We start from the raw sequence: 15,290 nt of genomic DNA on the forward strand, positions 1-15,290 counted from the left end.
GTTCCTTTCCGGTATTGAGCCCCTAGGACAGACCTCTATGCAGGAACAGAATAACGCTAGTGTGAAAGTGCCCTAACTTTCACTACAAGATTCCTGTAGAAATGAAAGGAGGCCCACATACCACAAAGAACACAAGCTTTAGAATACGTGGCGTCACCACATACGAGCCCGGATTTCCATAGAATGTGAACATTACCGCATGCAGCTCCGTATGACAGCCTGGAGCCCATGTGCAGTACAGACTGCGACATAAGTCATCCGCATCTGAGCAGACATTTTCCGACTTTTTGTTTACTGTATAGATAAAAACCCATTTGGGAAAATTTAAGACACTGTCTAAAATTTCCCTTTATTTTCAGTTGAAACAAGACAACGCCTTTAAAGGGATTATCCAGGAAAATATATTTATAACATCCTCAGGATAGGTCATCAGGATCAGATCTGACCACCCGGGACCCCCGCCGATCAGCTGTTAGCAGAGGCCTTGAGCACCGCATCCTCTTCCCTAAGCATTAAAAAAAAAAAAAAAAAAAATCTAAAACAAGTATATACTGGCAAAGTAGAACTAGGTCATATAATTTTTATATTAAAGGGGCTGTACAACGCTAAGAAATTGAATATCATATAGGTGGGGGGTCCGACACCCAGCACCCCCAGCCGATCAGCTGTTAGAAGAGGTAGCGGCGCTCGTGCCGCTTCAAGATGACCTGTGCGCCATCTCCTTGAAGCAGCAGCGCAGTGTAATTATAATTGCTCGTCCAATTCACGTGAATGGGACATGCAGTTGTAATTACACCGCGTTGCTTCAACGTGTGAGACGCCGCACATTTAATTTTGAAGAGGAAGCGGCAGTCACACAAAGGCCTCATGCACACGACCGTTGTTGTGTTCCGTGTCCGTTGTACCGTTTTTTCTGCGGACCCATTGACTTTCAATGGGTCCGTTGAAAACTCGGCTAATGCACAGTTTGCCATCCGCGTCCGTGGTTCCAGTCCGTCAAAAAAATATAACCTGTCCTATTTTTTTTACGGAAAACGGTTCGCGGACCCATTCAAGTCAAATGGAACCGTGAAAAAACGCGGAGGCACACAAGATTGTCATCCGCATCCGTTTTTTTCCTATCATTTGCATGGCTAACTTCACTTAGATTTTTTTTTTTTTTTTTTACTTTCCTTCATGTCTGGTGATCCTCCAAAAATAAAGGAAGACACATCGAAAAAACAAAAATGGATCACGGAACAACGGAACCCCATTTTGCGGAAGGGAACACAACAACGGTCGTGTGCATGAGGCCAAACGGCTACCAATTCTAAAAGCTGATTGGCGGGGGATGCTGTTAGTCGGACCCCCACCGATCTGTCTTCAATATCATCGCATTGCACAAACCCTTTAAAGAATACGCATTTCAGAAGCTTGCTCTGAAATTTTATACACGTTTTATGCTTTAGACAATTTTTTAGCAAGACTGTACTGGACAGTCTATAAACCTTCTCAAGAGACAGGACCTTCGCACTTTCCAACATTCATTTCCCTACAAAACATTCCCCACCCCTCCAAAAAATGCACTCCACATTTCCTTAAGTCATGCAAACTAAACCACACATACAATAGTTGTAATATTTAGGTCCCCGGTGACACACTTCTTCCACTTAAGCGAGGTTCTCCGCTGCGTATGGAGACAATGGCAATGCTCTACGGGAAAATAATATGCAAAGAGGTATCATCCAGGGAGAGAGAACCTGGAAGATGTCTTTAAAAAGAAGAGCCAGTACCCCCCGAGCTGCATCCAAGAGATCACACTAGTCCTACTCCGTACTGATGAGGGGCAAGTACCCGAAACAGCTGTCTGTGGATGGCTATCTGGCCTGGCTATCTTCCATTGTCATGTCCCAAGGCTTGTTAAAAAGTCAGCCATTTCCAGAAGGTGGCGCTAGCGAGATGGTTCTCTTTCCCTTTCCACACTTATTCCACATTAAATATACAATTTAAAACCATGAAAAACTCATGCACACAAACGTATTTCTTTTCCGTGTCTGTTGAGTTTTTTTGGGCACTGGCATGCGGAACCATTCACTTCAACGGGACTGCGAAAAACGGAAATGACTCCGTGTGCGTTCTGTGTCCACGTGGCCTTTCCGCAAAAAAATAGAACATGTCTTATTATTGTCCGCATTACGGACACGTATAGGACCGTTCTATTAGGGGCCAGCTGTTCCAATCTGCAAGATGCAGAATGCACACGGCTGGTATCAGTGTTTTGCGGATTGGCGAAAAATATTGTGTATTCGTTGCACTGCGTCAACGGGAAATTCACTGATAAACCCGCCACAACGGCTCGTAGGGTTAGCTCTGCTGAGGGTCATGATACCTTTCACTTAGTGATCGGCTGCTTCATTCTGGAGTACTTTGAAGGCTTCTTGCACACGACCGTGTTCCGGCTGTCTGCAGACGTGGACCCATTCACTTGAATGGGGTCCACGATCCACACCACAAAAAAGTAGTGCATGCACTACTTTTTTGCGGCATGGAGGCATAGACAGAAAAGCCAAGGAAGCACTTTCGGATTGCGGACCCATTCAAGTGAATGGCCGCCAAGCATCCATCTTCTAGTGCAATCTTCACAGAGAAAAACTATAGTGGAGGAAAAAGCTAAAATTGACAAAAACAACATGACAAGAAAAGTTAGTGAATGATGACTTTGTCCTCACGGAGAGAAGCCCACAGAGACTGCAGAGAGGTCACCCTCCCAATATACGGGATAAACCGCACTCTCTGCCTGCAGCCCCCCAGCCGGACAACTGCCAAGGCATCTACTGACAGATACTCTATTCGTCATATTGCGCCATTCAGCAAGATATATGGACCCATTACAAATAGGATAATGTTGCATAAGGCTACATGCACACGACCGTATGCGTTTTGCAGTCTGCAAATTGCGGATCCGCCAAAAAAAAAAAAAAAATGGATGACATCCGTATGCCATCCGTTTTTTTTTTTTTTGCGGATCAATTGTAACAATGCCTAAAACGGACAAGAATAGGACATGTTCTATTTTTTTTGAGGGGCTATAGAACGGAAATATGGTTGCGGTTAGCACACGGTAAAATGAATGGGTCAGCATCCCATCCGCCAAAAAAAATGGAACGGACATGGAAACAAAATACGGTTGTGTGCATGAGGCCTAAAAGGCATAGTAGTCCGCAGAAATCTACTATTCCGCTTCCTTACTTTCCTATGTCCCTCGTGTATCCTTCTCGCCGCTGCGGCATTTTAAAGCCGTGCCAGAGGTGAGCTTGTAACGATTTTATGAAATCCCTTTCAAAAATGGTTGGAATTTATAACGTGGTTGGAAGTTTTTAAAACCTTTCCGTGAACATTTCCTAGGAGTGCTCCTTTAAGATGAGTGAAGGTAACAGGTGTTTTTTCGGTACATTCTTTTGACGTGGGGCCTGACTAGATTATCACATTATCATGCTATGTGCAAGGAGGCTAGGCTGCAGTATATGGCGCTGCCCTACAGAACCAATGGAGAGATTTTTTCTAGACCCAAGGCTTCTATAGAGAAATACCCTTTATGTGTATCTAATGGAAGATATTTTGTGCTGGATCTGATCAGAATCCTTCAGAAAAAAAAGTCTGTATGCCCCTGTATGAAAAGTGAGGGATAGGGAGGCACGGTAGGGGTTCTGCAGTTCCATAACGGAATTCTTAGATAACCCGAACCTTGTACGCCGGACTTGAAATCACAAGTTCGCTCATCTCTACTCACAATCACTGACCAATACTGACATGTGAATAGGGCACAAGACTGAACGCTATCTGAAGCCTCTTTCACACGTCAGGGAATGGTCTCCAAGGACAGTACACATATCCACTGACTTTACACATTCACACATCGGTGCTTTTCCACGGATCACGGGTCCACAGTGCAACCACGGGTGGATGCCCTGTTTTGTCTGTGAATACAGATCCCTCACGCACATTATAGTCACGGATTCCATCTACGTTTGGGCGTTGGTTTTCACGGATTGTATCTAGCAGATGCTCTGGAAACTAATTTTTAGCCTAACAGTGTCCGTGGAATACGCACGACACACGGACCAAACCCGGATCCTTCACAGATAAACCACTGAGCATCTGGTCACGGATGTCATCACTGATGAGACCTAACAGACAAGAAGTCACTGGGAAAAGGATAAGACGCTAAAAATGTTTACCATTAAAACCCATTCATATCGCTCCTTTACCAGAACTTACGTGAGTTTTTATTTTATTTTTTATATGGTTATTTTTAATATTAATATCCGAGAAGTTCACGTGTTTCGACCAAGGAAATCGTCCCCTATAACACTGACGACTATCACATGGAGCCACATGTCACACACACGACAAGGAAACCGAAAGCTCAGGTGTCGCATGTGAGCGCCAGGTGTCAGACAGGTGAGGGCACTGTCGCCGTATAGAACGATGGGCACTTTATGAATGGGCGCCACATCCTAGTACGTCATTATTTAGTGCCCACTGTGATACCACCCGGTGGGTACAGAGAGGATGACAGGTCTTGCAGCCACTCTAATGGCATATGATGACACATGTCAGCTGTAACCTATGCCATGATGATAGCTGGCACACTGGCACACACAGGGCATAGCGGCATGATACATTATATCAAATATACCTTCCATCTACTACAAGTCCCAGCATGCCATGAAAGCAAAAAAAAAAAAAGCCTGTGGGATGATGGACTTGTAGTCGTCGTCGGCTGCAGCCTCCCTACCTTCAGACAGCTCCAGCTCCAGCTCCGCCAGGCTCTCCCGTATCTCCACCGGCAGAGACTCCAGGAGCGCACATCCCCCTCTCTCCGCCATCCTAGTGCCAGTGTCATACAGCGGCTATCCTCCACGGTACATGCACCCTGCTGTGTGCACCGGCCAGGGCCTGTCCTCCGCCCTCACTGTCAGGGCGGATCGCCTACTCTTCTCCCACCAGCGAGTGATCTCACTCCCAGCTCTCCAGCCTGGACTGCTCAGGCCTCTCCTCTCTCTTCCTCCGCTAGTCCCATCCCCATAGGATAGGACCGGCCTGGCGTACGGGAACGCGCTTGGGAGCGGTCCGGGTACGCGCACAAAAAAAAAAAAAGGGGGCGTGACTGTTATGGGAGCTGAGAATCTGCCTGGTAACAGCAAGGGGCGGGGCGAGGCGTAGTTTACGTCAGCGGAGCTCATTCAGAACTGTCCTTAGACACGCCCACTGTGCGCGTTCTCGTCTACAACGCGGCTTCCGGGTTACAGCCCAGCCGCATCCTCATTGGTGATAACGTAAGTCGCCAAGATCTAATTGGTTGAGCAAAGGCACGCCCCCCACACGTGCTGTACATAGACGCTGGCGGCGCGTCACCTGAATGTGAACATGTGTCTGTACAGAGGAAGTGTAGACGTGACTGGTGCAGCGCTGGCGTGCAGGGTGCCCTCTGCTAGTATAGGGTTTACATCAGGGAGATTGTACTAGGCTCTTTGGGGAGAGCCAGCGTTCTAGTGGAACCCAGACATCTACCAGATGGCCAATGTCAGTCATGTATCCTCCTGCCCAGGCGCCTGACTAGCAAAAGCTGGGCCCCATAGCAAATTTTCGGCTGGGCTCCCGTGAGCAACAACACCCCTTCTGGCAGCTAGTCTAGACTGACCACACTCAGCATACAACTCCCACCTCCAGTCAAATAAAAAATTTGATAATATAGGGAGAGATTTATCAGAACTGGTGGCAATGAAAACTGTCTAAGTAGCCCTTAGCAACCAATCATATTGATCCTTTCATTTTCCAAAGGAGCACTGAAAAATGAAAGGTGGAATCTGATTAGTTGCTATGGGCGACTAAGCCAGTTTTACTTTACACCAGTTTTGATAAATCCCCCACATAATACCAGCAGTGGAGAGAAGGAGGAGTCAACAGTTTATAGTATGCCCCCTTAGCCCCCCACATAGTAGTTATTCAGTTAGTGTCCCCCCCCAAACAGTACTTATGCCCTCAGTCCCCCGCACAGTAGTGCTCCCCCTTATATTAGTAAAGAAGCCCCCGTGGTGTGACTAAAATAAAAAGGGGTTCTCCGGGTTCAGAACCCAGATATAAGGGTTCTTTGCATAGTACCCGCCTCCAGAACAACCTAGGGCAGCGCTACAGACCACCAATCTGTGCTGGTGACATCACCGGGCTCACTGCCACAGACCTTGCGATGCAGCATGCACCGGAGCAAGGAAATGCTCTGATGCTCCACTCATATATAGTAAAAGAATAAAGAAGAACTTTTTATCTGTGTTCAGCCCTGAACCTGGAGAATCATTTTAAGGGTCCATTCACACGTCCGTTTTTTCTTTCCTGATCTGTTCCGTTTTTTCAGGAACAGATCTGGACCCATTCATTTTCAATGGGTCCTGGAAAAAAACGGACAGCACAATGTGTGCTGTCCGTTTCCGTTGTTCCGTTCCGCATGTCCGTTTAAATATAAAACATGTCCTATTCTTTTCCTGAAAAATCGGATCCTGGTACAATGCAAAGTCAATGGATCTGCAAAAAACGGAAGACATTCGGATGTCATTACGTATGTCATCCGTTTTATACGGAATCCGTTCCTGGAAATTACATTTTAATTTTTTTTTAATTTTTTTTTTTAAAGAAATCCAAACAACTTTATTTGCTTATTGAAATTTATACATGTTTCAGTTTTTCGCGGATGACTACAGGACGCATTTTGCATATTTGAATTTTCATGCAACTTTCCCTGACAATAACTATTTTCTGCAATGTTGCATTTAAGAGGAGCTGTCCCCTCTCCTGACATGTCTCTTGTAGTGACTACTTGCATTCCCCATTTAATAACAATTCTGCAGCATCTATTCTTATGGCTCTATGTTGTGCCAGTGCTCTGTTATTTCTATTAGAAGTTATGAATGCATTTTCAGCAACTTGCAGTAAAGGTTACCAGTTGGGGCCGTGTTCCTGCACAGTCTGACACCAGCAGCACTGATTGGAGAGAGAGTCAGACACATCCGCTACTGGTAACACCCAGCAGGACCTTTACTGCTGACTGCTGGCAATTTCTTTGTAAACTTCTAGCAGGAATAATAAATAAATGGCACAACATAGAGTCATAGGAACAGACGCTCCAGAGCTGACAGGTCTTCTTTAAGGTGGGTGTGTGTGTTTTTTAGGTTGTGGTTTTATACACAGTATGCTGTGCTCTGAGAAAAAAAAATATTATTAAAACTAAAAAAAATTTAAAGATATATACATGTCAGTTTAGGACTAAGGCCTCTTTCACACTTGCGTTGTTGGGATCCGGCATGCACTTCCGTTGCCGGAGGTGCCTGCCGGATCCGTAACAACGCAAGTGTACTGAAAGCATTTGAAGACGGAACCGTCTTCCAAATGCTTTCAGTGTTACTATGGCACCCAGGACGCTATTAAAGTCCTGGTTGCCATAGTAGGAGCGGGGAGCGGTATACTTACAGTCCGTGCGGCTCCCCGGGCGCTCCAGAATGACGTCAGAGCGCCCCATGCGCATGGATGACGTGTCCATGTGATCACATGATCCATGCGCTTGGGGCGCCCTGACGTCACTCTGGAGCGCCCGGGGAGCCGCACGGACGGTAAGTATACTGCTCCCCCGCTCCCCGCTACACTTACCATGGCTGTCAGGACTTTAGCGTCCCGGTAGCCATGGTAACTATTCAGAAAAAGCTAAACGTCGGGTCCGGCAATGCGCCGAAACGACGTTTAGCTTAAGGCCGGATCCGGATCAATGCCTTTCAATGGGCATTGATCCCGGATCCGGCCTTGCGGCAAGTCTTCAGGATTTTTGGCCGGAGCAAAAAGCGCAGCATGCTGCGGTATTTTCTCCGGCCAAAAAACGTTCCGTACCGGAACTGAAGACATCCTGATGCATCCTGAACGGATTACTCTCCATTCAGAATGCATTAGGATAATCCTGATCAGTATTCTTCCGGCATAGAGTCCCGACGACGGAACTCTATGCCGGAAGACAATAACGCAAGTGTGAAAGAGCCCTAAGTGGTCTGTATGAACTCTGCATATGTGACTGTTACAGCCAATTACCAGCTGTAGGAGGTCACCGCTGCAGTCAGTGATTGCCTGCACAGGTGACTGTGACATCATCAGTATGACAGCGTCAGTATGGGAATGGCGGGGGATCCTTTAGGGGAATATTGCTTTCTGATTAGTAAGCAATCAGCATTAGTAAGCAATCAGCATCCTGATTAGTTTTAAACATAATTTGCAAATCAACACCGAAACCTCATGGTGGGGAAAACATGGTTTGAGGCTGCTTTGCTGTTTCACGTCCGGACACCTTGCAATCATTCAGCGAACAAGTAATTCTAAGGCGTATGAAAACATTTTCCAGCAGAATGTAAGATCTTATCTAAAGAACATTTGTGTTTTGGAAAGGCTAAAGTTAAAGTCCTTAAAGCGAACCTTTCACCTCATTTTCACTTTATAAACTAGCAACAGTACCTTATAGATTATCTTGAGTGTGTTGTTATCCATGTTAGTGCCGCTTTCCTGGGCTCTTTATACTTTAAAAAATCGTCTTATAAACTTCACATTCGGTGCTCCAACAGTCATGCAACCAGTCAAGGGGGTAGCCCTTCCATCTCCTCTGGCCGTACCGCCCCTGTCCTAACCCCTCCTCTATGCTCCTTAACTGACAGCTGGCTCAGTCGCCGGGACGGCGCTTCTGAAACCTGCGCATGCGCCGTCCTCCTGATTCGCCGCGCGATCCCGTCTTTCTTGCTGACAAAAGCGCGATCATGTAAGAGAATCGCGCATGCGCCTTACGCGATGCCGGCCTGTCTGCTCTCCTGTCTGCTCTCCCTCCCGTGCGCGCACGGGAGGGAGAGCAGACAGGCCGGCATCGCGTAAGGCGCATGCGCGATTCTCTTACATGATCGCGCTTTTGTCAGCAAGAAAGACGGGATCGCGCGGCGAATCAGGAGGACGGCGCATGCGCAGGTTTCAGAATCGCCGTCCCGGCGACTGAGCCAGCTGTCAGTTAAGGAGCATAGAGGAGGGGTTAGGGCAGGGGCGGTACAGCCAGAGGAGATGGAAGGGCTACCCCCTTGACTGGTTGCATGACTGTTGGAGCACCGAATGTGAAGTTTATAAGACGATTTTTTAAAGTATAAAGAGCCCAGGAAAGCGGCACTAACATGGATAACAACACACTCAAGATAATCTATAAGGTACTGTTGCTAGTTTATAAAGTGAAAATGAGGTGAAAGGTTCGCTTTAAAGGGGTTATCTCCCTGTCGTGCGGATCAAAGCATCTGGCAACAGGGGGCGCAGCCAATAGCAGACTGCCACAAGGACGAGCCTTCCCTGCGGCAACTGTGCGGGTAGGAGGGGCTATGCGGGTGTCTGGGTAAGTATCATCTACAGCCAGGTCCATAAATACTGGGACATCGACACAATTCTAACATTTTTGGCTCTATACACCACCTCAATGGATTTGAAATGAAACAAACAAGATGTGCTTTAACTGCAGACTGTCAGCTTTAATTTGAGGGTATTTACATCCAAATCAGGTGAACGGCGTAGGAATTACAACAGTTTGCATATGTGCCTCCCACTTGTTAAGGGACCAAAAGTAATGGGACAATTGGCTTCTCAGCTGTTCCATGGCCAGGCGTGTGTTATTCCCTCATTATCCCAATTACAATGAGCAGATGAAAGGTCCACAGTTAATTTCAAGTGTGTTATTTGCATTTGTAATCTGTCGCTGTCAACTCTCAAGATGAGATACAAAGAGCTGTCACTATCAGTGAAGCAAGCCATCATTAGGCTGAAAAAACAAAACAAACCCATCAGAGAGATAGCAAAAACATTAGGCGCGGCCAAAACAACTGTTTGGAACATTATTTAACCACCTCAGCTCCCCTAGCTTAAACCCCCTTAACCACTTAAGGACCACAGGTTTATACCCCCCTAAAGACCAGGCCCTTTTTTACAAATCGGCATTCCACAACTTTAGCGGTTTATTGCTCGGTCATGCAACTTACCACCCAAATGAATTTTACCTCCTTTTCTTCTCACTAATAGAGCTTTCATTTGGTGGTATTTCATTGCTGCTGACATTTTTACTTTTTTTGTTATTAATCGAAATTTAACGATTTTTTTGCAAAAAAATGACATTTTTCACTTTCAGTTGTAAAATTTTGCAAAAAAAAACGACATCCATATATAAATTTTGCTCTAAATTTATTGTTCTACATGTCTTTGAGAAAAAAAAAATGTTTGGGTAAAAAAAAAAATGGTTTGGGTAAAAGTTATAGCGTTTACAAACTATGGTACAAAAATGTGAATTTCCGCTTTTTGAAGCAGCTCTGACTTTCTGAGCACCTGTCATGTTTCCTGAGGTTCTACAATGGCCAGACAGTACAAACACCCCACAAATGACCCCACTTCGGAAAGTAGACACCCTAAGGTATTCGCTGATGGGCATAATGAGTTCATAGAACTTTTTATCTTTTGTCACAAGTTAGTGGAAAATGATGATTTTTTTTTCTTACAAAGTCTCATATTCCACTAACTTGTGACAAAAAATAAAAACTTCTATGAACTCACTATGCCCATCAGCGAATACCTTGGGGTGTCTTCTTTCCAAAATGGGGTCACTTGTGGGGTAGTTATACTGCCCTGGCATTCTAGGGGCCCAAATGTGTGGTAAGTAGTTTGAAATCAAAATGTGTAAAAAATGACCGGTGAAATCCGAAAGGTGCTCTTTGGAATGTGGGCCCCTTTGCCCACCTAGCCTGCAAAAAAGTGCCACACATGTGGTATCACCGTACTCAGGAGAAGTTGGGGAATGTGTTTTGGGGTGTCATTTTACATATACCCATGCTGGGTGAGATAAATATCTTGGTCAAATGCCAACTTTGTATAAAAAAATGGGAAAAGTTGTCTTTTGCCAAGATATTTCTCTCACCCAGCATGGGTATATGTAAAATGACACCCCAAAACACATTCCCCAACTTCTCCTGAGTACGGAGATACCACATGTGTGACACTTTTTTGCAGCCTAGGTGGGCAAAGGGGCCCATATTCCAAAGAGCACCTTTCGGATTTCACCGGTCATTTTTTACACATTTTGATTTCAAACTCCTTACCACACATTTGGGCCCCTAGAATGCCAGGGCAGTATAACTACCCCACAAGTGACCCCATTTTGGAAAGAAGACACCCCCAGGTATTTCGTGATGGGCATAGTGAGTTCATGGAAGTTTTTATTTTTTGTCACAAGTTAGTGGAATATGAGACTTTGTAAGGAAAAAAAAAAAAAATCATCATTTTCCGCTAACTTGTGACAAAAAATATAAAATTCTAGGAACTCGCCATGCCCCTCACGGAATACCTTGGGGTGTCTTCTTTCCAAAATGGGGTCACTTGTGGGGTAGTTATACTGCCCTGGCATTTTCCAGGGGCCCTAATGTGTGGTAAGTAGGTAAATGACCTGTGAAATCCGAAAGGTGCTCTTTGGAATGTGGGCCCCTTTGCCCACCTAGGCTGCAAAAAAGTGCCACACATGTGGTATCGCCGTACTCAGGAGAAGTTGGGGAATGTGTTTTGGGGTGTCATTTTACATATACCCATGCTGGGTGAGATAAATATCTTGGTCAAATGCCAACTTTGTATAAAAAAATGGGAAAAGTTGTCTTTTGCCAAGATATTTCTCTCACCCAGCATGGGTATATGTAAAATGACACCCCAAAACACATTCCCCAACTTCTCCTGAGTACGGAGATACCACATGTGTGACACTTTTTTGCAGCCTAGGTGCGCAAAGGGGCCCACATTCCAAAGAGCACCTTTCGGATTTCACCGGCCATTTTTTTACAGATTTTGATTTCAAACCACTTCTCACGCATTCGGCCCCTAAAATGCCAGGACAGTATAACTACCCCACAAGTGACCCCATTTTGGAAAGAAGACACCCCAGTGTATTTCGTGATGGGCATAGTGAGTTCATGGAAGTTTTTATTTTTTGTCACAAGTTAGTGGAATATGAGACTTTGTAAGGAAAAAAATTAATAAAAAATAAATCATCATTTTCCGCTAACTTGTGACAAAAAATATAAAATTCTAGGAACTCGCCATGCCCCTCATTGAATACCTTGGGGTGTCTTCTTTCCAAAATGGGGTCACTTGTGGGGTAGTTATACTGCCCTGGCATTTTCCAGGGGCCCTAATATGTGGTAAGTAGGTAAATGACCTGTGAAATCCTAAAGGTGCTCTTTGGAATGTGGGCCCCTTTGCCCACCTAGGCTGCAAAAAATTGTCACACATGTGGTATCGCCGTAAGTTGGGCAATGTGTTTTGGGGTGTCTTTTTACATATACTCATGCTGGGTGAGAGAAATATCTCGGCAAAAGACAACTTTTCCCATTTTTTTATACAAAGTTGACATTTGACCAAGATATTTATCTCACCCAGCATGGGTATATGTAAAATGACACCCCAAAACACATTGCCCAACTTCTCCTGAGTACGATGATACCAGATGTGTGACACTTTTTTGCAGCCTAGATGCACAAAGAGGCCCACATTCCTTTTATGAGGGCATTTTTAGACATTTGGATCCCAGACTTCTTCTCACGCTTTAGGGCCCCTAAAATGCCAGGGCAGTATAAATACCCCACATGTGACCCCATTTTGGAAAGAAGACACCCCAAGATATTCAATGAGGGGCATGGCGAGTTCATAGAAATTTTTTTTTTTTGGCACAAGTTAGCGGAAATTGATTTTATTTATTTTTTTCTCACAAAGTCTCCCTTTCCGCTAACTTGGGACAAAAATTTCAATCTTTCATGGACTCAATATGCCCCTCACGGAATACCTGGGGGTGTCTTCTTTCCGAAATGGGGTCACATGTGGGGTATTTATACTGCCCTGGCATTCTAGGGGCCCTAAAGCGTGAGAAGAAGTCTGGAATATAAATGTCTAAAAAAATTTTACGCATTTGGATTCCGTGAGGGGTATGGTGAGTTCATGTGAGATTTAAGTTTTTGACACAAGTTAGTGGAATATGAGACTTTGTAAGAAAAAAATAATAATTTCCGCTAACCAGGGCCAAAAAAATGTCTGAATGGAGCCTTACAGAGGGGTGATCAATGACAGGGGGGTGATCAATGACAGGGGGGTGATCAGGGAGTCTATATGGGGTGATCACCCCCCTGTCATTGATCACCCCCCTATAAGGCTCCATTCAGATGTCCGTATGTGTTTTGCGGATCCGATCCATCTATCAGTGGATCCGTAAAAATCATGCGGACGTCTGAATGGAGCTTTACAGGGGGGTGATCAATGACAGGGGGGTAATCAATGACAGGGGGGTGATCAGGGAGTCTATATGGGGTGATCACCACAGTCATTGATCACGCCCCTGTAAGGCTCCATTCAGACGTCCGTATGCGTTTTGCGGATCCGATCCATCTATCAGTGGATCCGTAAAAATCATGCGGACATCTGAATGGAGCTTTACAGGGGGGTGATCAATGACAGGGGGGTAATCAATGACAGGGGGGTTATCAGGGAGTCTATATGGGGTGATCACCACAGTCATTGATCACGCCCCTGTAAGGCTCCATTCAGACGTCCGTATGCGTTTTGCGGATCCGATCCATCTATCAGTGGATCCGTAAAAATCATGCGGACATCTGAATGGAGCTTTACAGGGGGGTGATCAATGACAGGGGGGTAATCAATGACAGGGGGGTGATCAGGGAGTCTATATGGGGTGATCACCACAGTCATTGATCACGCCCCTGTAAGGCTCCATTCAGACGTCCGTATGCGTTTTGCGGATCCGATCCATCTATCAGTGGATCCGTAAAAATCATGCGGACATCTGAATGGAGCTTTACAGGGGGGTGATCAATGACAGGGGGGTAATCAATGACAGGGGGGTGATCAGGGAGTCTATATGGGGTGATCACCACAGTCATTGATCACGCCCCTGTAAGGCTCCATTCAGACGTCCGTATGCGTTTTTCGGATCCGATCCATCTATCAGTGGATCCGTAAAAATCATGCGGACATCTGAATGGAGCTTTACAGGGGGGTGATCAATGACAGGGGGGTAATCAATGACAGGGGGTGATCAGGGAGTCTATATGGGGTGATCAGGGGTGATCAAGGGTGAGTAAGGGGTTAATAAGTGACAGGGGGGGGGTGTAGTGTAGTGGTGCAACATATTACTGAGCTACCTGTGTCCTCTGGTGGTCGATCCAAATAAAGGGGACCACCAGAGGACCAGGTAGCAGGTATATTAGACGCTGTTATCAAAACAGCGTCTAATGTACCTGTTAGGGGTTAAAAAAATCACATCTCCAGCCTGCCAGCGAACGATCGCCGCTGGCAGGCTGGAGATCCACTCTCTTACCTTCCGTTCCTGTGAGCGCGCGCGCGCCTGTGTGCGCGCGTTCACAGGAAATCTCGGCCATCGCGAGATGACGCCAATCGGCGTTAGCGTAGCCTGGGGGAGCCGCAGAGATGACGCCTTTCGGCGTTAGCTTAGCGGCAAGTGGTTAATGACCAGACTACTTTTTACAATTCTGCACTACACTACTTTCACGGTTTATTGCTCGGTCATACAATTTACCACCCAAATGAATTTTACCTACTTTTCTTCTCACTAATAGAGCTTTCATTTGGTGGTATTTCATTGCTGCTGACATTTTTACTTTTTTTGTTATTAATCGAAATTTACCTATTTTTTTGCAAAAAAATGACATTTTTCACTTTCAGTTGTAAAATTTTTCAAATAAAACTACATTTCTATTAAATTTTTTCTCTAAATTTATTGTTCTACATGTCTTTGATAAAAAAAAATGTTTGGGTAAAAAAAAATGGTTTGGGTAAAAGTTATAGCGTTTACAAACTATGGTACAAAAATGTGAATTTCCGCTTTTTGAAGCAGCTCTGACTTTCTGAGCACCTGTCATGTTTCCTGAGGTTCTACAATGCCCAGACAGTACAAACACCCCCCAAATGACCCCATTTCGGAAAGTAGACACCCTAAGGTATTCGCTGATGGGCATAGTGAGTTCATATAACTTTTTATTTTTTGTCACAAGTTAGCGGAAAATGATGATTTTATTATTTATTTATTTTCCACTAACTTGTGACAAAAAAAAATTCTACGAACTCGCCATGCCCCTCACGGAATACCTTGGGGTGTCTTCTTTCCAAAATGGGGTCACTTGTGGGGTAGTTATACTGCC

At 45.2% G+C, this 15,290-nt stretch overlaps 1 protein-coding gene across 4 annotated transcripts in view; it reads right to left on the reverse strand.

The window, feature by feature from the left end:
* DIP2A (disco interacting protein 2 homolog A) overlaps positions 1–5,105 on the reverse strand; it is a 108,888-nt gene extending 103,783 nt beyond the window's left edge. For all 4 annotated transcript variants that reach the window (XM_040441931.1, XM_040441930.1, XM_040441928.1 and 1 more), the window contains exon 1: positions 4,778–5,105. In XM_040441931.1, coding sequence (XP_040297865.1) covers positions 4,778–4,868 — 91 coding nt within the window. In that variant the 5' untranslated portion in view covers positions 4,869–5,105. The remainder of the gene's footprint in view (positions 1–4,777) is intronic.
* Between the last annotated feature and the right edge of the window lie 10,185 nt (positions 5,106–15,290).

Source organism: Bufo bufo, chromosome 7 (genome assembly GCF_905171765.1).
Source record: "Bufo bufo chromosome 7, aBufBuf1.1, whole genome shotgun sequence".
NCBI classification, from domain to species: domain Eukaryota; kingdom Metazoa; phylum Chordata; class Amphibia; order Anura; family Bufonidae; genus Bufo; species Bufo bufo.